Consider the following 25,409-nt stretch of genomic DNA (forward strand, 5'->3'; position numbering starts at 1 on the left):
TTTCAAGGTCAAAAGGCTCCCGGGCTCCTCAATTAGACACCGATGGTTCAGCAAAATCTACCACAACGTTATTACTAGGCCTTTTTCGCGCATCACATCCAACCAATGGACAATGCTGGAACTATCTGCCTTCCGGCTATCATATTCCTCCCATATGGCTATCACAAATTGTAGCGTTCCGTCCATTCGTCGATGAGGCAGCGTCTGTTGGAGGCTACTGAGTCGCGTGAGGACAAGGTCTCTCGCCCTGGATATCTCCAGAGTTGATCGCGGATTGACCGTATCCGTAGTAACTCCGATATCGAATGTGGAGGGGTCAGTTATATCGGGTATATTCAAAGTCGGTAGACCAGGCGAAAATGGATTCATCCCGAGGGAATCCCACATGCTGTCTGAGAATAGCCGCCCGGTATATACTACTACATATGCAGATCTGCTGCGCAAGTCTGCTACACTAACACAACTGCAGTCGTTGAACTGGGGAATAATAAATGAAAGAAATGAGAATTGCTTAAATTCTATGCGGTTACACATTGACAAAAAAATAATCCAAGTCCGTAATCGCTAACGTACTAATGCATTTCCAAACAATAAGACAGAATGAAGGATAGGTGATCTTTGCTCATATGGGTAGAAATATGTCTGCCTGTTTGATCCAGCTAGGGATCGCGGATAAAAGAAAACAGGGAATTGAATAAAAGGAAGAAATGCGAGGGCCTGGGCTTATTTTCGACTGCAAAGAAAGGGGGTATCGTATCAAGTATTCAAAGGCCCAACGTCGATATAATCATCGTCTCCGTCGTTGATGACAGTTGCGTTCATCAGCCCAGTCATCTGGCCTTCATCTTCGTCCAGTTCTTCGTCGTCATCGTACATCGTGGCTTCGGCTTCTTCTTGGAATTGCGGTTCATGTCGGTTCAAGTGATCCCGCAGTCGATTGACACCATCACCGCTGAACACACAGAAGACATCCCGTTGTTGTTGCGTAAACTCCGGGGGGGCTTCTCGGCAGAATGCAGTGAGGTTTTCTCGCAGGAACTCTTGGACGCCGGTCAAACTCAAATGAGTCAGGCGCGGGCAGCTGTTCAGCAAAGCATGAATACCCTAAGCCGTAATGTCAGTACTGATATTGGTACATCAGAACCCTTCGAAACTCACCTTCATCCTCAACTGAACACAATAGCTCAGGTGAACACGCTCAAGACTGCTGACGGAAGGATGGTGGCCTATCCTCGGCCGTGCCAACGCTAATATACTCTGATCGGTGATAGCCTGACATTTGACTAGCCCGATTCTTCGGAGCTTCGGTAAGGTTGCCAATTGCTGTACACTACGGTCCGTTAGGAGGTTACAGCAGGCCAAGTCGATGTATCGAATGCGGTTGCAGGACTTGACCAGGCTGATCACGGCCGAGTCTGTGATGTTCGAACAATGACCCAGGTGCACATAGTGAAGGTTCTTTCCTAGCCTGCAAATGGCCATCACAGATCGATCTGTGATAAAGCGGCATTTGGCCAGTACCAGATTCCGTAAACGAGGAGCTGCACGCACGATTCGCTCCACTGAGTCATCTCTGACGTTCTCGCATGCGGTGAGATCGAGGATGCGGAGGCTGTCAAAGGTCACTTGAGGAGGTAGAGACAGGAATGCAGTGTCGTCAAGTTCAGTACAGTGCGCAAGCCGCAGTTCTCGGAGATGCCGTAGTGTGGTGAGCAACGGAGTCACCGATGCGCTAGTGACGAGTTTGCAATCATGCAAGTCGATTTCCAGTATAGACGGGCAGTTCTCGGCAAAGGACTGGATGGCCCGGTCTGATACATTGGAAACTCCGTTGAGTTTCAACTATTATACAATTAGCGCTCGGGGTCCACTTAAAATCCCCGCATATAATCCACATACCCTTTTGATTTGACGACACTTTTGCGATACAATAAGCAAAGCGTCGTCGGTGACTTTTGAACATCCCGTGATGTTCAGGCCTTGCAGACGGGGACAGTCCCTGGACACCGTGGCAAGGGTGTGGTCTGTAAGGTGTCGCAAGTCTGAAACATCCAGCGCCTGCAGATGCCGGTTCCCCTCCACCAAGTCCGACACGCCCTTATCCGTCAAGTTCTTGCAGCTTGTCAATGTCAGCCGCTCGATCCGCTTGCACTGGTTGAAAGAGAGGATAGTTCCATCGCTGACATCATCTGACAGGGCGGATAAATTCAGTCTCTTGATAAGGTCTGCGTAGTTGAACAGACTGTCCGGCTTTCCCAACGATGTAGTCACGCTTCTCACATTGGCCCAGGTATTGCAAGTCGGCCGATGCCACAGTATCCCTACCGAGTTCGCAGCCCATCCACGACACACCAGCATGGAATTGAGCATGTCTAAGGGCGCAGCCAATTTCGAGAAGATCGCAATCAGGATCTCCGGTGGGAGGCGGCCGATCGGCGGCAGTGGCTCGGACGGTTCACTTGACAGACGGGAATCGCGGAAATTGGCGACACCGATGGAGGATTGCGAGTCGTTGGCCTGGGCCATGAAGAAATCGGTATCATCATCGGCGGCACGTTCGGGTGACGTCGATCCAGAGGTTTCCGAAGGGGCTGCACTTGGGCACCGACCGGCTTCTCGTAGCCGATGCATCCTCGTCGGGGTAGGTTCGCTTTTCGAAGTTCGCTTCAATATATTTTTCGGGTGTCGGTAAGGTTGAAATCTCATAACTTCAGGAAACGTTGCATGGGCGGTGCATGTGAGACTGGAACAGGCAAGTCCGGTCCACAGATGTAGCCAGTCTCTGAGCAGTCAACAGTCCTAAGACTTTTTTTTTCCGTCTGAAGACTGGTAGATGAGCGTAATTTTCGGGAAATATCTGCAGTAAGGTGGGTGCACGAGGGATGTAAGCGTGGTTTCGCGGCGCGTATTTGGATGGCAAGCGAGAGGTAGACAAGGGCAGATCGTTCAGAGTGAAGTCGATCTAATCTAGATCATGACCCCAAGCACCCCTTGGGTCAGATGCAAATGCGTAACCAGGAAAATCAATGCAAGTAAATGTGAAGGGATAAAAGCGGCAATGGAGGGGGATGAGGCAATGGGGCCGGGTTTCACAGTGCTGCGGAGTCAGTGCCAAGCACGGGCTTATCGTTTGATAAGATGGGAGATGGTCTGTAGATTGTATAGCCCTTTTGCTTATGAAACTTGGATGTGAACCCTTCTAATAAAAGAAAATGAGAATGGAGTGGCCTCTTAAACCATGTAGTGAAGACTAGAAGTATTCAAGGTCGCTTGATGTGGCCGCGTGCTTGATCTACAATCGATCTACTCAATGCGGAAACACCGGACATCTGACCTCATTGGAATGTAGGGAAGCCCTGCTTTCTTCCAGAATCTCTCCCACATGTATTCAAATCTATTTAGAAATGTATCCATCTCAGTGGTTGTCTTTGTCTAAGCTTCTCTCGGACCCTTCACCCAGTCACGTAGGATGTTCTTCCGGATTTTGCCAGTGCTGGTCTTAGGTAGTTCAGTAACCACTTCCACTTCTCGTGGAATCATGAACTTGCTGATTCCGCTAGTATTTCGAGCCCAGTCTATCAAGTCTGAGCCTTGTAGGCTCTTGCCTTCCTTCACTGTAACAAAGGCTTTAGGTCGTTCGCCCCAGTGGGAGTCAGGAACAGCAACGACACCAGCCTCCAAAATATCAGGATGCATAACTAGCATAGACTCCAGTGCAACGGAGGAGATGTTTTCGCCGCCTAATCATTGTTAGCAATTTGGTCCCTTGACAGTTGAGCCGCTCGCCACACATACCACTGATGATGATATCCTTTGCACGATCAAGAATCTGAATTGCACCGTCGGGATGCCAGACAGCCAAGTCCCCAGAGTGCAACACACCTCCTGCAAATAATTTCCGAGTCGCCTCGGGGTCCTTGTAGTATCCCCGGGCACAGATATTTCCAACAAAAACAATCTCGCCAATCTCCTGGCCATCCTTGCGAACATCTGTGATGGTCCCTGCAGGCACTTCGGTCTTAATGACCCGAGCTGGGAGACTTGTAATAAAGCCGTGGCCTTGGCGAGCCATCCTCTGGTATTTGTCCTTAAGAGGGAGCTCGTCCCATTCTGGCAAATGGTAGCCCTTGGTGATTGGGCCGTATGTCTCCGTCATTCCATAAACATGTACAGGGTGCAAGTTTAGGTCGGTCATTTGTTCGAAGAGAAGTGGTGTGGGCGGGCTTGCTGCCACCGTGACGCGAACAGGCTCGGGCAGCCTCTCTGCTTCTTTCGCGTTACAGAGCAAGGTGTTCACAGTCGGTGCAGCATTGAAGTGGGTGATATGCTCCTCTTTCAGCAGCCTCCAGATTTCGGGGTAGTCTATCTTGCGTAGGCAATAATGAGTTCCGCGAACGGCTGTCACTGCCCATGGAAATGTCCAGCCTATATAAATACATATGTTAGTTATGCAGGTTGATTCCACATCACTCAAGCGAAGAAGATGCACGAACCCATAGCGTGGAACATGGGTAGCGTCCACAGATAACGGGCACGTCCGCGGTGGTAGTTCAGACCAGTTTCAATGACGTTTCCCAATGTTGCCAGATAGCAGCCCCGATGACTGAACTCAACACCCTTAGGACGGGCTGTAGTCCCACTGGTATATGCCAATGCAATTGTGGATTCTTCATCGGCAGCTTGGCTTTCGAGTCCTTCCCAGCCCCGAGAACCTGTATCGATGTCGTGTCTGAGGCCTTCCAAAACAGCCTCGTCAAAGGGGCCCGTCAGCTCACCCTCCGTCGCATCAGTGTCGGTGTCTACTATAATAGGAATGCGGGGGTGTTGGGATCGATAGTGCTCCAGAAGTGGAACATATTCCTCGTCGACGATGATCACTTCCGCATCACCATGGTCAAATATATAAGCAATGTCTTCTTGTTTCAGACGATAATTGACAGCTGCAAATATGTTAGCTCAATGGATATCGCTCTTCAAAAGACGATAGGATACCGATATTAACAGCGCCAGCTGCGGCGATTCCGAAAATTGACTCGAGGAAGGCTGGGGTATTCGGGCAGAGTATCCCCACTCTGCTGAGCCCATGTTTTTTGAGGTAGTAAGCCATACCCCTCGCTCGGTCTGCAGTCTCGCCATAGCTCCTACGAAGGATTTTGTTGTTGGCGGTTACATGATAGATCGCCTCAGCCTGTGTAATTTTTCGTTAGACCATTGAAGCACTACCTAAGAACCACTTGCAGAGAGCTTACATTGGGCTCAACGGCAGCAGCACGCGGAAGAAAGAAAGTTGGGGATAGCGTATGAGTATTAACACGGTGTTCAACCGGCGGTGTTGAGCCTGTGAAATGGCCAAGGAGCCCAGACAACCGAGACTTTGAACCAGACATACTACACCCGGGTTGTAGATTGCAAATAAAGTGTATGTCAATGTCGAGGAACGAAGAGGTAATGGTAGAACTTATGCAGGGTAAAAGATTATTATAGAGATGAAATAGAGGAATTACTCCAAGTTGGGGAAAATGCGGGGAGATTGGTACCAAAGCGGTTAACCTAGGCTATGCCAATCACAAGCGGGGGATTGTCGGGTATGAGTTTCTGGGGTATCCGGACTAAGGGAGTGGGTGTGGCCTCAATTTTCAGGAATTCCCTGATCTACTGTGCTCGCTTCAATGGATTGTCATGGACTGGTCTGTTGTGGTTGGTACAAGTCAGTTATACCTCCACACTTGAATAGTACTAGCTTATGTATTTTATAATAGTGGACAATCTTGTAGCTGATGTAATTTACAGGTAACTGCCATACACACACAACTCAGATGTCACCAGTCTGGGCCCGTCTTTCGAGCTCACACAAGCTCAGTTATAACGGCATGGCAAAGCTTCCTACTTCAGAACTTCAGTCCTTTCCCTTCAGTCTTGTCCCGCAGATTACGATACAGAAGATCATGCTTATCTTCTACAGTGAGAGTAGAAGTCTTGTAGGCAAAGATGCTTTTTTTCTATTTCCATTTTACTATCTATACCTACCGAGAGATATGTAGCCAAGTTGATAGCTCATTTATTCGCATTTGTCATGAGGTGGACCCCTCCTGTTAACTTCCTGAAACGGGAAAGGCGTGTTCTGCAAATTTGAAACATCGATATTCATATCGAGTTTGCTTCCTTTTACCCACAAATTGAAGTCCTCGTTTCAGCACTCGCATCATTTACCGAGTCTTTCACTATATCGGATTTCAACAGACGCTCTAAGAAACTAAAATCCCCGAGATTTTCTTCGTTATGCTCATCCATCTGTTGCAATCGCTTCGAATTTCCCAGAATGGTCCTCTTGTTATTCGTGGTGCTATAGTTCTCATACTCCCGCTATGTATCCTCTTGGCTGTCGTTATACAGTCTGGGAATATCCATGCAACGCGCAGGAGGTTAAGGCACCTACAAAAGCTCGGCTTAACTACCAGCAACATGGCAGACCAGTATAATCCTAAATTCTGTCTGCCACCGGGGACTGCGATTGATGGAGCACCACGCATCAAAGCAATATATCTTCACCCTGTCAAGTCTTGCGGGCCTGTTGAGGTAGATCGGGCCTTGCTCACCAAGTCTGGTTTTATGTATGATAGATGCTTCGCATTTGCGACGAAATCTGTTAACGGCGACGATACCGCGGCCTCAAAATGGAAATTCATCAGCCAGCGCAAGAATCCAGTCATGTCTCGGGTCAAAACAGAGTTATGGCTTCCACACAAGTACAGCAATTTACATGACCCGCTCGTGCAGTCAGGGGGATGTGTGGTCATGACATTCGAAGACCCAGACCTACCGAGTTGGACCAGTCGGGTTGAAACATTTTTCCATACAAGGAATCTTTCCGCACCATCACAGCTATCCTTTATTGTCCCTCTCGATGTTACCGCCGCTCAGGCAAAGTTGAAAACATTCGGCATCCACAGTCGTGATGCAAAGGGCCTCGACATTGGCGGGATACCATCCATTGCAGCAGCTTTGCCCAAGCTAAAGAAGTTCTTGGGAATACCGGCAGACCAAATCCTCACGCTTTTCAAATGTACTCCGGATACCTTGACCCGTACGGATAAGAACCTTGCGCCACTTGAGCACATTGGTTCGCCGGCCCTGCATGGCTACACGGATCAACAGCCTGTCAACATCAACAGTTTATCCTCGGTCCATGCTGTGTCCGCGCTCCTTCCCACTGAAAACCAGCCTCTGAATGCACTTCGTTTCCGTGCGAACATATGGATTATAAATGCTCCAGCATATGAAGAAGAGACATGGAAACGCTACCGCATCCTGCCAAAGAGTAACGGTACGCAACAACGAGCTAGTGTTGCGCCTGCACTTTCTGTTGTTTGTCGCACATCTCGATGCACAATGCCTAACGTCAACCCGGAGACTGGAAGCTTTGACGCGGATACCCCTCCTCCTGGTAGAAAAAGAGGCAAGGCACAGCCAAGCACAACCTTGGTGCAGTACCGCACGGTCGAGACGGGAAACAAAGCGGCACTCGGCTACCTAGGCATGCATTGTGTTCCTGAGGATGGGAGCTTGAAGAGCGCCGAAGAGCAGGGAGCAGGGTTATATATAGAAGTTGGCGACGAAATCGAGGTACTTGAACGAGGGGCACATCTCTATGGGTCGACGGGCGACGACTATTAGAGTATGTAGATTGTGCCCTCGTGAGACGATTGTCGGGTAACGTCGGTATAGGAGTTTCATGTAAAATACATGAATGTCTCATCGTATTATAGAATACATACACTGTTCTAAGTAGCGGTCTGTGGGGATCATATCCAAGTCGTAAGAGTGTGGAGGTATAACTGAATCCAACCCTACTGTAGCACGGAGCAAGAAATAACATGAGATTCGAGCGGATTGGGTCAAACCATGTTATCACTGCTTATAATATAAGTGATATGTAACAGATCTACTCAGGGCAATGCGGGGATAGATGCAGGCAAGATATGGGCAGGCTAATAGTTTGAATAGCCGTACTTTACAGGGTACCAAGTAAAAAGAGGTATAGGTCAAAGTATTTTTTGATCATAAGAATCATGTTGAACTCTTGAAAATTGTTTCTTTGGATTAAACCGCCACGGCGCGAGTCAACGGCCAGCTATTTTGAACCTTTCATCCCAATCGACTCCGTTTTTTTCGACTTTTGAAAATTCCGAAGACCCCAGTCCCCGAGTCGTCATGTGCGTCACAGACAGTGGTATTCATGCGCTAGGGAACTGGGCCGCAGAAAAAGGTCGGTCGGCTTGCCGTTCAAATTCGCTGAAAGAAAACCGTTCACGATTCCATCCCAGAACCATCGCTCGACACAACAACCAGCCGCGCTAAAGGTATCTAGTAGCCATACTGAGCAAGCTGGGTCTTGGTCTTGCTGTCCACGTTCGCTCCCTGCTCGGCCTTGGCAAGGACACGGCGAGCGGCCTTCTTGCGCTCGTAGTAAGCCTTGCTCTTGACCTTTCTGCGCTCCTCGAGACTATAAAAATGTTAGGATTTGTCGATTGGCCCAACGAACCACACGGGGCATAAATCAGAGGTTGTACATACCGAGAAACAACATCCTGGTACTTCCAGCCAACCTCGTGGCTGAGACGGCCAACGGTGCAGTACTTGCGGCCGGGGCGGAGACGCAGGACACGGAGAGCCTGGGGAACAACGACACGCTTCTTCTTGTCGTAGGGAGGGGGGACACCCTCGAAGACCTTAAGGCGCTCCATGGCGGCGGCACCACGGGCGGTCTTGTGGGGAATCATACCGCGGATGGCCTTGTAGAGGATGCGGGAAGGAGCGCGGAAGTGGAAGGGACCACCACGGGTAGGGTTGAAACGAGTCATCTTGCGAAGGTAGGCGTGGTACTTGACTGTACGGCGGAATTTGAGTCAGCTTTCTGATACCCAAGTTGTATTGCATTTCCTCCAAAAGTTGGCCAAACTGCCATAAAAGAACCGCCAGTGGTTTCGATTCGCGGGTGTTGTCGATCGTTTCTTTCCTCCACACTGATTCACACAATCCCCAATATCACACAGAACGCAAAAGAAATATTCGAGATAAGGGGTTGAACGTACGCTTCGCGCGGAAGAACTCGCCGGAGATGTTGAGGGCCTCACATCTCACAACGACGATCTTCTGACCGTTGAGCAGCTGCTTGGCGACAGTGCTGGCCAGACGACCGAGGAGGTGTCCTTTGCCGTCGATGACGACCTATTTCCAACAATTCAAGTCAGCCACAGATTCGATATGCACACTTTGGAGGCGAGAGTGGCGGCACTCAAGTCGTTGGGTATAAACGCACCACTGATTCGAAGGAGGACATCCTGGTGATCTAATGTCCCGTGGGATGGATGTTGTCGGCGGTTGTTGTCGTGGGTGTCAAGTCGACGCACACAACGAAGTCGGATGGCTCGATGAGAATGGGCTAAGCGAGGGTCCGCTCACTTTGTGTTAATGGCGAGGGTCGCAGCCCTAAGCCTGACCAATCATGGACCATGTAGGTCACGTGGTTTGTCTCTCTCAGATCCGCTCAGTATTGTATTACATAATACTTTTATTTCTCACTGTGCGCCATAGTGGTTCTCTTTCCTTTGTGCCGTTAGGGCATTGGCTTAGGGCTGATGTACTCTCCAGGTTCTAGAAGGGAATTCTAAGATCGACTGATTATCTTGAAGTTGGAAGGAACGGGGGGGTTGAAGCCTTTGGTATAATTCCAATGTTCGCTGCAGACTCTTTACATTAACCAACATATAAAAATACAGATCCCTTTTCAATTCCATGCAAACCTGCCTCTTGTTGTAAAGAAAGTCTTCTTATCGTCGTCTTTGATTGTCAGATCTATGATCTAGCCAACTTCAGGTGGAAACATTGGGTCCGATGACTAATATATCCATGAACCCATCCACGGCAGACCTCGAGCCCCGAGGCCATTGTTTTTCTTTTCCCCAAAAGAACTTCCTTCTTGCAGAAATAACCAAGGCCAACGAGACTTCGCACTGGGCCTGACGTCCCACCCGTCCTATTCGCCTGTCATTCCACCGTACACCAATCAACCCAACTCGAGACAAGGGTTCTCTCTTTACTCGGGTCATGCGACAAAAGACGCGTTTTGTCTGCGTCTCTGATACACACGGATATACGCCCTCCGAAGCGGGCTTCAAACTACCAGCAGGAGATGTCCTGATCCACGCCGGCGACTTGACAAACAATGGAAGCCTAAAAGAGCTCCGTAGGACAATGGATTGGATATGCAAGGCCGACTTTGAAATCAAAATCATAGTTGGTGGTTAGTCCTTCAACTTGTTGTTCATGCGCCCGATTCACATTTGAGTTATCCTGGGCATTAATAGAAGTGATATCTCACTGCTCGTCAAAATGCACCATTTCATTAGTGGGAAAAGGCCGACACAAAGCCCCTAACCTTTTTAACAGGCAATCACGATGTCACCTTGGACCAAGCATTCTACAGAGAGCATGGAGCAAGGTTCCACGGCCAGCACCTCGAAGATTCATACCACTGCCTAAATCTCATCATGGAGTCGCCTTCGGTCGTTCTACTTCGCCATGAGCCCGCCCTGATTCGCCTGACGCGAGCGGACGGACCAAACACAGTATTTAAAGTCTTTGGGTCCCCGTACTCTCAGTCCCCAGGAAATTGGGCATTCGGATACGAATCAAATGAGGCTGCTGCGCTGTGGACTCAGATACCAATCGACACGGACATCGTCGTCACGCATACGCCACCGCAATCTCACTGCGACCAGAAACCGAATGGAATGTTCGTTGGGTGCGCTGCGCTTCGCAGCGCATTGAGCCTCATCAGGCCGCACTTAGCTGTTTGTGGCCATGTGCATGAAGGACGGGGGTACGAACGAGTTCGCTGGCGAGGCAATCTTATCAACACAGAGATAGAAACAGAAACAGGGCCAGAATCTGATTCAGTTGACCATGTCACTCGGGGCGTTCTGCCACCCATGGGCAGCAAGAAACAGAGCCTGGTCGATTTGACTGGCAAACGGGATAAACGACTAGACAACGAGGGATTTTCACATCCTAGGCCAAGGCAGCATGATCTGACAGAGACTCAACCAATCTCATCAGCCTCACCAGGGTCAGAGTCATCTGCTGGGGTTCCTGAAAAGGCAAGTCAACGAAACTCGCCGAGCACTCATCCGTCCCTGGGGGCGGGTAGCCCTGGCCCCAATAGCCGTGGTTTTGATTATGCCTTGCAAACACTAAGAAAGGAGACCTGCATTGCCAACGCCGCTATCATGTCCACTAGCTGGCCGCACCAGGGGGCAAACGGTTCAATTCGCCGATTGTGGTCGATCTTGAACTTCCCGTGTGGCAGAACCACGCGGTCGCGAACGGGTGAATGTGTTTCTCCATGGATCTAAGTAGCTTGTGGATATTGCATTTCATCCGGCCCCATCGATCGTAGCGGCAACCCTTCCTTTGCTTTGGCCGTGCATGGCGGCTTGATGTCAGATTTTACCTTCTCCCTGGGACATACAGTCACCTTGTGGGCTTTGGCCCTCTTGACACCCGTGGTTGGATGCCTTGATGCTTAATGATTTTCTCACATTGGTCGGCTAGTGACTTGATGCACGATCCTGGTGTTGTCAGACTGTCTACTCCGTGCTCTTACATCATTTCTTGAACTGTGCGCCGCATTGGCCCCGGGGGTGGTAGTTGAACCCGTCGGACAGCCCCGGAGTCAATGCAACTCGAGCATAAGCTCCATACTATATACTAAATGGATACCTGTAACAGATTCTAATATTCACCAGATTAATAGAAAGAAGATAATAAGAAATTACCACAATTTACTCCCCTCCTCTCAAACAGCACAAACACCGGACTACCCCTCTTGTCTCATGTCCGGAGTATACCCCGCATGCAATGTACAAACCCATCTGACCGATCGCAATCACATCAAGCCACACGCGCCTGTGATATCACAACTCGATTTCTTGATTCCCATCACCGTAAGTTCCCAGTAAGATGTACACAAGTCATCTGCAACGGGGATCTCCCCAAACTCAAAACTTCCAGAAAGTGCAGCGCTTCCAAACGACCTGCCAGTGGCCGAATTCTCGGCCGTAAAGAGCACAAACCTCTGAGCCAACCAATAAATGGCTCTTCCCGCCATCTCCTCCATACCCGATGTGACCATGCATGGCTGATCATGTATTAATTATGGGAGGTTGGGAGCTTGCGTTTGTGATCGGTTCTTCAGCAGGGATTTGGGACTGGAACACATTCACATTTGCTCACACCACCCTCGTGGGAAGCACATGCTTCTCGCAAGGATTGCTGCTTAGCCCGGCGCACTCCTTTCTAGAAGGCGTTTAGTGACCGACCGGAGAGGTCTGGCCACCTTACTCTGTACTCTGTACAACATAAGTACTATGTACTCCGTAATAGTAGAGAGTGTTATTGCATGAGGGTAATACTCGACATCATTATTGCAGGCAACCTGCATTGCATTGCATTCCTGTTTCCCGGGTAGCAAACCGACAACTGCTTTGAGCCAGCCATGGGCTATATGGTGCATTTGAGTATGCGGACTTCAGAGATCGCTACAACATAGCTGTAACTTGTTTTACATGGCAACCTAGCCTACTCCGGATTTTCGGTGTCACTATTATACTAACAGACACACCTTTCATCCTCTAGGCTGCCAATGTCCAATTATGAATTCACCCGAGCCCAGTCCTAGCGGGGTTGCGTGACTGTCAGGGAAGAGGGGTAGCTGTAGATCACGATTTAAGCGTATAAGGTTACAACCCTGTGTTTCAGAGGGAGGCATTGTGTGACCTGACGAGCACAACTGATGGGATCGGAGGATTATGGATTCGGCTGGCGCAGTCGGGTTGGAAAGAGTGCGAGTGATCTAGTGCTATTATCGCCTGGGAAATGAACCAACCAACCCCAGACCGAGAAGAGGTATTACTACAATCACTATCACACAGGAAACTGTCAAGTGACGGAGTCAGGGAGATGAAAGAGTAATTGCTATAGAGGTATGATAATTGAGGCGGACATTTGAATGGATCGTAGGCCATTCTTGCGCTAAGACATAGGACACCTTAACACAGAATAGCAAGATAACTGGCAGTCTTAGCAAAATCGAGACTATCCAGGCAATAGCAATAGTTAGTAATACAGAGTAGTAAGATAATAAAATGGTATTGCTGACACGGCGTTAACTCGCTCGGCATTTGCGCTTTTTCCAATAGACTCGTCATGATCCGGGCTGGCACACGCAGCTCTATTCAGCATCGGTCTGGATAAATTACTGCGCCGCGCGGACCGCAGTACCGGGTCCAGATGACTTGGAACCAATGGATAGGCCGGACTATCCGAGACAGAAGGAGTACGGGAGCACAACGTCGTTTCATCAAGAGAGTCTACAAAGTACAGATTAATGGTTGGAAGATGGTAGTCTCGGGTGGGGTGTTTAGCAAAGACACGTTGTATAATGGGGCCGGTGTGGGACAAATGCCAGCAGTGCGAGCTGTTTTAGCTTAGGAAGCTATTGGGTGTGAATCCATGCCTGAACAGTGTACTTTATGTTCCGAGAGATTTTCAGCCATAATATTACAGAGCTGCATTCCCATTGAATTGGTGAGAATGAAATATTATTGAGTGGTAATCTGATAACTATATATAGAAACCATGCACATTCCAATGTTCTTCAGAGGAGATTTTAAGGCCCACGGAACCTTTCGGGAAGGCGGGGGACCTTACCATGGGACAAGTCAGGCACTCCAGGGCTGGTTTTCTTTACTTTGTGAAATGTACTCCGCATACGGAGTAGAGATACCACGTATATTAAACACCCAATTAGATGTTCCAGGTTAAACAAGCCAGTGGGATATGACTGGCTGGGGAGTGTGGCTTGGACAGGCGACAAAATTAATGAATAAATGAAAATAAAAATAAAAATAAAAATAAAAATAAAAATAAAATAAAATAAAGCGAATAAAGCGAAATTAGTGAGGCGACTGAACCTAAAAGCCAAAAGCCCGCAGCCACTCGAGGAAAGTTGGGGGTTATGCAGGAGAAACTGAATCGAGAAGAAGAAGGAAAGATTAGCGTCATGACGATTTCAAGAGAGGGGGCAACCCGATCCCTTTGGGCCCTCGTGTTATTGATCGCCCCACTGGAGAGGCCAAATATTCAGGCGAGGCTTGATTGGCAGGAATTTCAACAAATCGGATGAAGTGCTCAGGCCAATAAGACCGGTGAAAGTGAGAAAAGAGAATGATTTTAGTGATTACGGAGTACTAGAAAGGATATATGGAGTAGGGATGGATGATGGATATTAGATTGGGCATCTTTGTCCTTGATATCTATACTCTTTCTATGTCTATGTGACTCTCTATGTCTTATTATTACAATAAATTCCACATCTTCTTTGTGGCGCAGTCATTTGCCCCTGACATTACTTATTCGGTTGGCTCGGACTGAGAGTAGACACTCTGACAGCTGATTCATTGTCCCATCGTCTTGTTGTTCCCTTTTTCCCTCTCTTTGGTTGGATTCTGATGGCAAGGCCATATTGTCGACAATTCCCTTTATTTCTTCCTGCATTGCAAATCATCTCCAGTTCATTCTGGATCGGTGTGGAATCTTTGCTACGTCAACAGGTTGTTGACATTCCATATCTCCACCGCCTCTTTCCCCTCTCTTCCTTTTATCTTCTTTTCATCCCCATTCAATCTAGGGCATTGAAAACAAACATTGTCTACAATGTCCACACCACCAGATATAGACCCATACGCAGTACTTGGTGTCGCCAAGGAGGCCACTATCCCTGAAATCAGGGCCGCCCATCGAAAGCGGGTTCTCAAGTGCCATCCGGACAAGATCCAAGATGAGTCGCAGCGGATTGCCGCCCAAGATGAATTCCAGAAAGTCCAACAAGCCTATGAACTTCTCTCAGATGATGTCCGACGGACTAAACATGACCAAAAAGTCAAGATAGCCGAACTGAAGCGTGAACTACTGGAACGCAGACGAACAGAGTCCGCGTACAACACTTCACGAGGGAACGGATCCACCAATCGCGAATTCCGCAATGGCCACATCGTGGAGGAGAGAGTCCCGATGGAAGTCTTCTTTGAGGAAGCAATGCGATTCACGGACGAACCACGCACCATGTCCCGCAAATTTGAAGAGTTTGGCGTGCGCTCAAAGTCGAAACCGACAGAGGAGAAGAAGAAGGCTCGAGCACCGACGAGTACATATCACCAAGCGAAGGAAAAGCGGGAGACGGCCAAGGCGACACATTCCGACCGCGCAAAGACCCGCGATCAGGAGCGACGACGACAGCGACAGGCCGAGGCAAAGTACGACAGTACTTTCGATGTCTGTGCAGAATCCGACGATGCATCTGATTCCAGTGTCCCCCGCTACGCTCACAAACGAACTTCAACTCCCCGCCGAGAGCGTGAGCGTGATTCACGATCCCGACCATCAGAATCCTCTCGTCGCCGTGAACGCCGCTACGACGAAGATGACGATGTCTCCGATCACTGGCAATCCAAGATCGAGAGTCAGTACTTCAATGCAGAGGATTATATCGCATCCAAAACCCGGAAGTCCAAGTCCCCACGACAGTACCATGGTCACGACTCGGCGGAACCAGAGTCGTCCACTTCGCGATCCGCGGGACGGTCCACCCGCACCCGTCGTCGTTCTTCGTCGCGCGACAGATCCTACGAGCACTTAGAGTCGCCCCGAGCCTACGAGGTCAAGCCACCCAAGATGCAACCCTCCGCAACCTCCCCGGGTATCAAGGTGCCTCTCCGCCCTTCGTTCCTCAACACCCGTGCCGCAACCAGCTCTGGCTTCCGCCAGAAGCGGGAGAGCCGCGACTCAACACTCTACGAAATGGCCCACGAGCCACTGCCATCGCGAACTTCCAAAATGCGCGATCGCAACGACTCCGGCTACTCCAGTCCCGGTACCCCTGAAATGCTCCCGAGGGGCACCTCTCCCAAGACCCTCTACACGGTCGTCCAGGAGGCAGACCACGTCGTCGTAGAACCGAAGTCGTCAAAGTACCGCTCGGCGAGGTCCCCCGACCGGGATCGCGTACCCTCTACACGACAGGTGCCCAAGAGAAGCAGTACCTTCCAAGCCTACACCGAAGCCGCGCCTCGGGTTGAGACTCGGTCTGCGCGCCCTTCTTCTCGAACCCATCCGGTCGAATACATCACTACTGCTCCGAAAGGGAACGTTAAATACGGCCGGACATACAAGCCAGAAGATGTCAGTTACTCGCCGAGACGCGACTATTACTACGATGAAGAATATCGTCCTCCTGCTGTGGGGAGACGCCAGTCTGCCTATTAATTCAACCACACCCATGAAACATGATCACGACAAATCACGCCTACAGTTTTTTAAACATTATCTATTTTTTTCAATCTTCAATCTTATCAAGGAGTCGGGGCGTTTCCAATTCTCCGCTTTTCGCATATGCGTCGTTCCACCAAATGATGGAATTCTTTGGGGGGGAACTTCGATTCCCATTCGTGTCGCCTGGTCTGCTTATCCCTGCGCAGTCAGGATGAGAGGCCTGCCCAGGTGGACGGGTGTACCTTTGTCAAGGCGCATTAGGGCGGGTATGGGTGAGGATGGTGTGTTGCATCTGTGCCTCAAAATCCTGCACTTGTGGCGTATGAAATTGTCTTTGTCTGATGAGTACATTTTTTCTTTCTCCCGTTCTTCCGTTGTTTCATTTTCCACTCTCTATACGTTGTTGCTCCCGGGCTCTTCCTAGATACCCCGTGGACTACTTTATTGGAGAAATCCAATTAACGAATTACGCTTTTTCATACGATATGATATGCCATAACCTTGAACCTTTATTGGTTTTTCTTTTCTTTATTGGTTTCTTACTTTTCCTTTTATTCCGACTTGTAAGACGGAGATGTTGGGTTGGGTTGGGCTGGAAATTGGGCCACGGAAAGTGGCGGAGAAAGCCTCATAAGTTTGTGTATGGTAGTTGGATTTTCTAAGAATAGACTGTTGTACTTATGAAGTTGTTCAGTTCAACACTGGAATTGTTTAGAAGACTGCAAATACTGACCTGTTATACAGTCATTTGAAATCAGTTCAAACTCCCTACTCTCACAGTAAAATACCACTGCTCAGCCCGGCACATCGCTATAGTGCTGTAATCCATAGAAGTGGGATCTTTCGTGCAACCGAAGAAAGAACCCGAACAGCTTGGCAAGATTCTTCTTTCATCTCACGTCCTGGTCTCCTGTCACATGTAGCCTGTACCTACACTCGTTTGACATCCAAAATGCAGCAGAGCCATCTAGAACTAACCCTCGTAGCCGCTGCGCGCTCTAATTTGATAGACAAGAGCTAACTTAGAGTGGAATTCTACATCGAATTCTATGTCTAAGCTCATCACTCTAGCAAGGGTAATATAAGAGAGAAAAGAGAAAAAAAGGCCCCAGCAGAATCCAAGGCCAAAATAGAACTTAACCTTGCTCATGGCAAATAGACCTCTATATTCGTCCGTTATGGCGTGAAGATCCCATATGTCTGAAAGCTCTTGAGATGCTATTGGAAGAGGGACATGCATCGCTCAGTTCCAAGGGACTCAGCCAGGAAATCATTAACAAACTGGCAGTGCGGGTCCATCTGCTCCTGAATATCGAGCCAGCTGTTGATCTTAGGGTAGATATTCGAAGCGTAAGTCCCGTCGTTGAATAACATCTTATTCCAGTGAGGGCGAACATTGTATTTTTCACCGAATACGAGAAAGATGCCTTCCAAAAGGTCTTGGTAGAACCACTGAAGGGTGTAGTTGTTGTAGCTCGGAATCCAGGAGTACTCCAGTGTGGCGAAAATACCACTTGCGTTAGCCAGCAGGTTGACCGTAACATCGTCACTCAAATAACCCCCGCGCAGGCCTTCCTCGATAGGATTATCAAGTTGGTAAGGCCTCATACGATCAGACTGGCACAGGGCGTAGTTGAAGTAACCCTTGCCAGCTTCGGTCAAGTTCTCAATGGGGAAGAAGTGCTCAAATTGGCCCATAAACCCACGGTAGCAGATACCAGCCGGGGGAGTGGAGATGGCATGTTGTTGTAGTCGTAGCAAACATAGTCGCGGTCACAGCGGCCACAGTCATTGGCGCAGGGACTCGAGGACTCGGCGCCACCATTGGACTGCTTTTCCGGCTTCGGATAGAGCTAAAAGCTCTGCTTCAGTGGTAGACGTAGTGACAGTCTTCTGTTTGGAAGCTTTCCAGTTAATGGGGCCGCCATAGAGCTTGCAAATATACCTGTATTGCAGGATAAGGTTTATACTCGCTGTCCTCCCGGATTTGAAGCATCAGACCAATGCTGGATGCTACACAGAGCGCTTTACGGACTGCGGATGTCTCCGCGTCTATGGCAGCAAGAAGCTACTAGGGTGCTACTCAAACTAGCCCTGGAGGTAGGCCCCGCCTCCCGCTGCTGAGTCAGCTGTTACATAACAACTTCAAAGTTTAATTCTGCCAGGCATCATCGCTCGTGTGAGGACATGGATAACGTCGCTACTCGTAGCGCTCCTGTCCAGTCCGGAAGCGACACCGAGCCTAGTACAATCATGCCGTCGGTGTACAGGCCCTGCCAAGATGCACTTTCGACTGTTCAACCAATATTCTGAAGAACAAATGATGCCATCGTATAAATATGTGGAGATTGAGCACAGAAAAGAATTATGGACTCCTCCCTTTTGTATTCCATATCGGACACAAAATAACTGCGATTCGGCAGTTTGGCCGAGTGGTTAAGGTTAGACCGCCCATAGTTCTGCCAAACCAGAATCAATTAGACTAACAAAATCAATAGGCGCCAGACTTAAGAGAATTCTGAATTCTGGTCACGAAAGTGTCGTGGGTTCGAACCCCACAGCTGCCAAGTTCCTTTTTTTTTCGCCCTTATAAGTTAGTTTTCGTAAGCCTGTTATGTTCCCAGGGGGTGATTGATGACAACAGATTCTTATGCACGAGCATTCATATGTTCGAGGGTCAATTGATCGGTACGACCAAGTGGTATACTTCATTACAGGTAATATCAGTATCAAATCACAGTGCTGATATAAAGATAACTGAAGCTATATACAAGGGCAGAAGACACCTAGTAATGGTATCATGTATTAGTAGCAAGCCGCCAGTGTTCTATGCCTTCCTTGGCCGAATTTATTTCTTCCTAGCCTGCCGTGTCTAGGTGCATGTGCACCAAATTTCCGTTCTAAACAAGGACGTATAGTGCACACATCTAAGGAGCAAGCAGGGTTAGCACCAAATACACTGGGATGTTGCATATCTCAGAGTGAAGATGAGAAGCTTACCATAGACAAACCCAAGATCATCGAGGCCCAGAAGAATGCATTCTAGAAAGGAAGTCAGTGAGACCGGAGAATACCAAAGAAAAGAGATGACAGCCTACATTAAGGATTGTCCGGCCACGGAAAAAGCGAGACTTTTGAATGGCGACAATAGGCAGCTGAAGCATCATAGCTAGGAAACCGTATCCCCGGAGCTTCTTGGTGATGCAGCTCATGACTAACTCGTGGAATATAGAGCTGACCAGGAACGTGATAACCATAGCCACAGGCTGGGAGAAGTTACATCGAGCGGGCCAGTAGACGTGGCGGAAGAGAAAGTGGTGGACAGGGACGTTCCACTCGCGGGAAAATTCCATCCTACGTAAGAATCGGTTAGTCGCATTATCCGAGCGCATAGAACCGCAATATCTTACCAGTCACACGAATTCCACCAGTCTGCATAGAAGTGACGATCGGCGAACCGAGTCAGCTCTGCAAACGCACCCAAAACATATTCGAAGATGACGAGGAACACCAGCAGGAAGATGATCATGAAGGGAAAGAGGAGCATGCTGATGGTTTCGGCAAGGACGAGAGCCTTGTCTGTGGCGCTGGAGACGACACGGAGTTGGGAACTGGCCTCTGCCAACACGGGGACGATGAATTCCTCGCTTGTCAGGGTGAGCAGGAAGATGCAACCAAATACAGCAGCGGCCTTCCAGCCAATTTCTGACCAGCGTCGCTCCTTTCGGCGGGGATACTCTAGCTCATAGCAAAGGGTCGGGCAAAAGAGGAAGTCAACATAGTTCCCAATGTGCAGGTTCTGCGGGTATGAGATGTTGCCCAGCGGGGAGGTCAACTCCGTGGCCAGGTCTTCGCGAAGCCTCTCTAATGGCTCTGTGGACTGGTCTTCGTCGCGCTGCTTCATTGAGGGTCGACGTCGGTGTACCTCCGGGTAATGGATGGCAGCCGGTTGCTCAGGCGTCTTTGAGCCTGGCTTATCAAGGGAGGCTAGGCGACGCTGGGTCTCGCTGAGATGCCCGTTATAGAAAGCGTATGAATGCAGTTTCATTAGAATGGTCAAGGTGTGCAGAGTGAAGAACACCTGCGCAGTCCAGGTCCACCGCATCATGAAGGGCCAGCTGTTTTGTTCCATGTCAGCCCTCTTCCAAGTTTCAATATCCGAACAAGCCACAAACTCACTTTATCCATAGAACCAGCCAAAATGCCTCACCCAAGCTCTGTAAGACCATTCCCCCGCGCGACCATCGTAGCCATTGCGGACCAGCCCGCCACAGCCGGTGCATAGGCAAGACGAGTCCCGAGCTTATCACCATGGCCGCATCGCTGAGCCCCATCCCCCACACATTGGCCGTCAAGAGACTCCAAACGCGCACCTGTAGGGGGTATCCGGTATCCTTGATATTGCGCAAGATGCTGGTCCCGACCATGATGGCCAACCCAATCCAAAAGAGAGTGAAGAACCCTCGGAAATTATGGTAGTCGCTATCGGGATCAAAATGGGACACGCGAGGTACATAGTTTATAGTATAAAACAGGCGATTGCGGGCGCGGACTTGCTTCCTCGCCGAAGAGATCGAATGCGCTGATGGGGGAGCATCTTCGGAAACAGGGGTTGAACGGCCACTGCGGATGCGACAAACGGGTTAGCTATTGCTTTAAAAATAGTCCAGCCGTGTAAATTGAGGGCATTTCACCTTGTATCCTGGGCTAGCTTATCCACTGGAAGAGGGAGAGCCACGTCGGACTTTCCATGCTGAATCGGCACGGCGCGCGGCCGTAAAGTTGCAGATTCATTCTGTGAGACGGCGCTAGACATCCTAAGTGGACACAATTGCAGAATCGAGGGGTTTGCACATTGAAGACACTGAGATGAAAAGGGACACCTAAGAATATGTGGGGTCAGCTCTGTTTGGATCTGTTTGGACTCGAAACTCGAAACTCGAAATCCAAAATCACGGCCGACTACGTCAGATTGCTTTTATAGTGCGGAGTACTATAAACGGGACATACGGGATATACGCTAGTACACATCCGAGCTAGGCAGATGTATTTAGAGATGCAAACTGTTGAATTGTTGACAAAACTTTACATCTCATAATATCTTCGTCGTATTCGTATATTCCCAAATTTGGTCCAATTTAACCGTATCTTCCCTGCGATAAACGTGCATTTATACTACAGTATACATGTATAGATCTTTGAACTATCTATAGTATGCCTGTATTGTATCTATCTCCAAAGTTGTACAACGTAATTTTCCAAATCTGCCACTTATGTCATATTTATGCCTCAGGTGTCTATTCAAAGGCGGTGTAGCTGAATGGTATCAAGGAGTCAGGTGATCCAGGGTATCCGGGCTAGTCCTCTTCCATACTAGTGTCCCATGCCAAGATGCCAGGTCGACTGCCCATGAGGAATAATAATACAACAATCCAGACCTCCATACCAACAGCCTTGACATTTCTTTCATTCCATTGGTTTTATGAGTGTGGTGCTTGATTCACCTACTTGCACCTGACTTTGTCCCTTCTTTTCCATTGAATATCTCCCCTCCTCGCCCCGCCGGGGGTCCCTCTGGCCGCCATGTCTTCCCGTAAGTGCTGCCCGCCGCCCCTCCTATCCCCTGAGATGCATTCTGACCATGCAATCCAATATATCTACAGTCAAACAATTCATTCGTAATGTCCGATCCGCAAAGACCATCGCCGATGAACGTGCAGTTATCCAAAAAGAAAGCGCCGCTATTCGCGCCTCGTTTCGCGAAGAGAGCCACGACTCCGGCATCCGGTTAGCTTCAGCATTTACCTCAGTCAATTCCTCGATCGACCTCTAACAATTGATAGGAGAAATAATGTCGCCAAGCTCTTGTATCTGTTTACTCTCGGAGAGCGAACTCACTTCGGCCAAATCGAATGCCTGAAACTACTCGCCTCACACCGATTCGCCGACAAGCGGTTGGGGTATCTGGGGACCATGCTGTTGCTAGATGAGAACCAAGAAGTGCTAACACTGGTGACCAATTCTTTGAAAAAGTAAGTCTCACTGTATTTGACTTGGCTGACGTTGTGCTAACTAAGATGCAGTGACCTTAATCACTCCAACCAATATATCGTCGGTCTCGCCCTCTGTACACTCGGAAATATTGCCTCGGTTGAAATGTCCCGTGATCTGTTCCCCGAAGTCGAAAGCCTTATGTCAACCGCCAACCCCTATATTCGACGGAAAGCCGCGATCTGTGCCATGCGGATATGTCGCAAGGTTCCAGACCTGTACGAGCACTTCCTTGAGAAAGCTAAGAACCTGCTGTCGGACCGGAACCATGGCGTTCTTCTCTGCGGACTGACACTAGCGATTGATCTATGTGAAGCGGAAGAGGAGGAGGAGGAGGAAGGAGGACCAGTGGGCGTGATCGAAATGTTCCGGCCGTTGGCTGGAGGACTGGTTCGCGCCTTGAAGGGGCTGACAACCTCCGGGTATGCCCCCGAGCATGATGTGTCTGGTATCACAGATCCTTTCCTTCAGGTCAAGATCCTTCGGTTCTTGCGTGTATTGGGTCGGGGAGATGTGGCCACTAGCGAATTGATCAACGACATCCTGGCCCAGGTGGCCACCAACACGGATTCCTCGAAGAATGTCGGCAACTCTATTCTATATGAGGCCGTTCTTACAATTCTGGATATTGAAGCTGACTCTGGCCTGAGGGTGCTGGGCGTCAACATTCTCGGCAAATTCCTGGCTAACAAGGACAATAATATCCGCTATGTTGCGTTGAACACCCTGAATAAGGTTGTTGCAATTGAACCAAATGCAGTGCAGAGACATCGCAACACGATCTTGGAATGCCTGCGGGATCCTGATATTAGCATTCGCCGGCGAGCGCTCGATCTCAGCTTCATGTTAATCAACGAAGATAATGTGCGGGTGCTGGTGCGGGAACTGCTGGCCTTCCTGGAGGTAGCCGACAACGAATTCAAGTCCGTCATGACAACACAGATAGGTATCGCGGCCGATCGGTTCGCACCCAACAAGCGCTGGCACATGGACACCATTCTGCGGGTTCTCAAGCTGGCTGGGAACTATGTCAAAGAACAGATCCTGTCCTCGTTCGTCCGTCTCATTGCGACCACCCCTGATCTGCAGACCTATGCGGTACAAAAGCTCTACTCGTCATTGAAGGAGGACATCTCACAAGAGGGTCTCACACTGGCTGCGACGTGGACCATTGGTGAATATGCCGATAGTCTCCTTCAGGGTGGTCAGTATGAGGAGGAGGAATTGGTCAAGGAGGTTCGGGAGAGTGATATCGTTGACCTCTTTACCAACATTCTTAACAGCACCTATGCCTCCCAGATTGCTGTCGAATACATCATCACTGCATCCATGAAGCTTACTGTGCGCATGTCGGATCCTGCTCAAATTGAACGCCTACGCCGTCTGCTTTCCAGCCGAACGGCGGACCTCAGTGTCGAAATTCAACAGCGTGCTGTTGAATACACCAACCTTTTCGGTTACGATCAAATTCGCCGTGGCGTGCTCGAACGAATGCCCCCGCCTGAGATCCGTGAGGAGCAGCGGGTACTAGGTGCTGCCCCCGCTGCTAAGAAGCGTCAGAGTAAGCTTCTCCGTGGGAAGTCGACGACAAAGGTCGCCAAACCTGCAGAGCATGACCTGCTCCTTGACCTGGTTGGTGGATCCGACGCCCCTGTCACGAGCCCTACCTCGGGCGGATCAAACACCGCCGATCTGCTGGCAGACATTCTTGGCGGAGACTCAGGCATGTCGTCTCCGTCGCCGGGACCTGCTGGCCAAAAGAACGCCATCATGGACTTGTTTGGCTCCAACGGTCCTTCACCATCCCCGCAGCCCACACAACCCACATCCGCCTCGATGGATCTGCTAGGTGCAGGAGGCATGGGTGTCTCAACGCCTTCGCCCACCACCTCTCCCGCGCCTGTCACCGCTTCGACCCCTGCGCACACCGCGCTCAACAAGGACGGCCTCGTCCTTACCTTGCAGGTTCAGCGGAGCGGCAACATCGCTCAGATACTGGCCCGTTTCCGCAACGACTCCAACTTCGACCGATTCACAAGCGTCGGCTTGCAAGCTGCCGTGCCGAAGAGCCAGCGGTTGCAGCTGAGCGCAATCACCAAGGCCGATCTAGAGGCCGGCGACGAGGGCACACAGTCACTCCGTGTGACCGCTCTGAATGGGGTATGTCTAGCTTCTCCTTCCTATCTTACACCCTTGCTTTCTTGTGAGTCTCAGACTAACCTATTACCTCCAGGGTCTTCCTGCCAAACTTCGTCTCCGTCTTCGTGTCACTTGCGCCCGCGATGGTGGAAACCCTGTCACCGACCAAGTGGACTGGTCCGAGCCGTAGATCAAATCGGTGTCAGTGATGCTAAAATTTCATCCAAGCGAATGTTTAATTTTCTCATGAACAGTCAAATCCAGTTCTATACACACCTGTTTTCTGCGCCTTGCTTTCTCTATCTATCTAGACTTTGTTTTGCCGTTTATTTCCTTTTCTCTTGTTCTTCGATTCACTGCTTGGAGGGAGGGACCTTTCTTATTGTACATGCTTCAGATGAAATTTTTAGCGTACGAGAAAGTGCAGGGTGTGTTGCATCGAGTCATGTAGTTAACGGCCCATACCAAAGTTGCACTAGCAGTGTGTTCCTACATGTATGTACACATTTAGATACTAGTATACTAGTAGATGTTAGTAATGCATTGTGACACCTATGGCGCAGACTAAGTCCAAAGGCACAAACCGACATGCGATAGACGACAGAAAGGCTCTATAACTTCAAAAGAGAACTCAGATCAACTGCAGCCTCCGGAAGAAAAGATGAAAAATCTGTATGTAGTTCCCCCAAAAAGAAACAAGACGCGATTAACTCCATCGCAAGAAACAAAGCAATGCAAAATCATATCATTTATCCAAAATCCAAATCGTGAGCCCAATCTATAAGGCAGAACAAGAATATACCGAGCACCAGAATGGTATATAATATGGG

The 25,409-nt window shown here is 49.4% G+C and overlaps 9 protein-coding genes across 9 annotated transcripts; 4 read left to right on the forward strand and 5 right to left on the reverse strand.

Annotated features, from left to right (window-relative positions):
* Window positions 1-756: 756 nt before the first annotated feature.
* On the reverse strand, window positions 757-2,706 carry N7489_006200 (putative ubiquitin ligase complex F-box protein GRR1; the record flags this gene model as incomplete). Its single annotated transcript, XM_056711950.1, has 3 exons — window positions 757-1,104; window positions 1,159-1,842; window positions 1,900-2,706. The coding sequence occupies 3 exons, from the start codon at window positions 2,704-2,706 to the stop codon at window positions 757-759; spliced, it is 1,839 nt and encodes a 612-aa protein (XP_056565665.1).
* Window positions 2,707-3,432: 726 nt separating this feature from the next.
* Window positions 3,433-5,387, reverse strand: N7489_006201 (putative AMP-binding domain protein; the record flags this gene model as incomplete). Its single annotated transcript, XM_056711951.1, has 5 exons — window positions 3,433-3,740; window positions 3,796-4,425; window positions 4,494-4,940; window positions 4,993-5,188; window positions 5,250-5,387. 5 exons carry the CDS (start codon window positions 5,385-5,387, stop codon window positions 3,433-3,435), a joined length of 1,719 nt encoding a protein of 572 aa, XP_056565666.1.
* A 1,075-nt stretch (window positions 5,388-6,462) lies between these two features.
* N7489_006202 (uncharacterized protein) lies at window positions 6,463-7,674 on the forward strand (the record flags this gene model as incomplete). Its single annotated transcript, XM_056711952.1, has 1 exon — window positions 6,463-7,674. One exon carries the CDS (start codon window positions 6,463-6,465, stop codon window positions 7,672-7,674), a length of 1,212 nt encoding a protein of 403 aa, XP_056565667.1.
* A 690-nt stretch (window positions 7,675-8,364) lies between these two features.
* N7489_006203 (60S ribosomal protein uL13) lies at window positions 8,365-9,340 on the reverse strand (the record flags this gene model as incomplete). Its single annotated transcript, XM_056711953.1, has 4 exons — window positions 8,365-8,503; window positions 8,575-8,887; window positions 9,093-9,228; window positions 9,320-9,340. The coding sequence occupies 4 exons, from the start codon at window positions 9,338-9,340 to the stop codon at window positions 8,365-8,367; spliced, it is 609 nt and encodes a 202-aa protein (XP_056565668.1).
* Window positions 9,341-10,107: 767 nt separating this feature from the next.
* On the forward strand, window positions 10,108-11,414 carry N7489_006204 (metallophosphatase domain-containing protein; the record flags this gene model as incomplete). The annotated part of the gene is made up of 2 exons (XM_056711954.1): window positions 10,108-10,303; window positions 10,450-11,414. 2 exons carry the CDS (start codon window positions 10,108-10,110, stop codon window positions 11,412-11,414), a joined length of 1,161 nt encoding a protein of 386 aa, XP_056565669.1.
* A 3,361-nt stretch (window positions 11,415-14,775) lies between these two features.
* N7489_006205 (J domain-containing protein) lies at window positions 14,776-16,383 on the forward strand (the record flags this gene model as incomplete). Its single annotated transcript, XM_056711955.1, has 1 exon — window positions 14,776-16,383. One exon carries the CDS (start codon window positions 14,776-14,778, stop codon window positions 16,381-16,383), a length of 1,608 nt encoding a protein of 535 aa, XP_056565670.1.
* Window positions 16,384-17,607: 1,224 nt separating this feature from the next.
* On the reverse strand, window positions 17,608-18,087 carry N7489_006206 (uncharacterized protein; the record flags this gene model as incomplete). Its single annotated transcript, XM_056711956.1, has 1 exon — window positions 17,608-18,087. The coding sequence occupies one exon, from the start codon at window positions 18,085-18,087 to the stop codon at window positions 17,608-17,610; it is 480 nt and encodes a 159-aa protein (XP_056565671.1).
* A 1,202-nt stretch (window positions 18,088-19,289) lies between these two features.
* On the reverse strand, window positions 19,290-21,205 carry N7489_006207 (putative sterol o-acyltransferase (APE2); the record flags this gene model as incomplete). The annotated part of the gene is made up of 6 exons (XM_056711957.1): window positions 19,290-19,316; window positions 19,390-19,431; window positions 19,488-19,743; window positions 19,800-20,507; window positions 20,569-21,012; window positions 21,084-21,205. 6 exons carry the CDS (start codon window positions 21,203-21,205, stop codon window positions 19,290-19,292), a joined length of 1,599 nt encoding a protein of 532 aa, XP_056565672.1.
* Window positions 21,206-21,972: 767 nt separating this feature from the next.
* N7489_006208 (AP-1 complex subunit gamma) lies at window positions 21,973-24,769 on the forward strand (the record flags this gene model as incomplete). The annotated part of the gene is made up of 5 exons (XM_056711958.1): window positions 21,973-21,982; window positions 22,053-22,176; window positions 22,233-22,421; window positions 22,473-24,600; window positions 24,674-24,769. The coding sequence occupies 5 exons, from the start codon at window positions 21,973-21,975 to the stop codon at window positions 24,767-24,769; spliced, it is 2,547 nt and encodes an 848-aa protein (XP_056565673.1).
* Window positions 24,770-25,409: the final 640 nt, after the last annotated feature.

Source organism: Penicillium chrysogenum (genome assembly GCF_028827035.1).
Source record: "Penicillium chrysogenum strain IBT 35668 chromosome Unknown utg000004l_segment0_segment0, whole genome shotgun sequence".
In the NCBI taxonomy this organism is placed as follows: Eukaryota; Fungi; Ascomycota; class Eurotiomycetes; order Eurotiales; family Aspergillaceae; genus Penicillium; species Penicillium chrysogenum.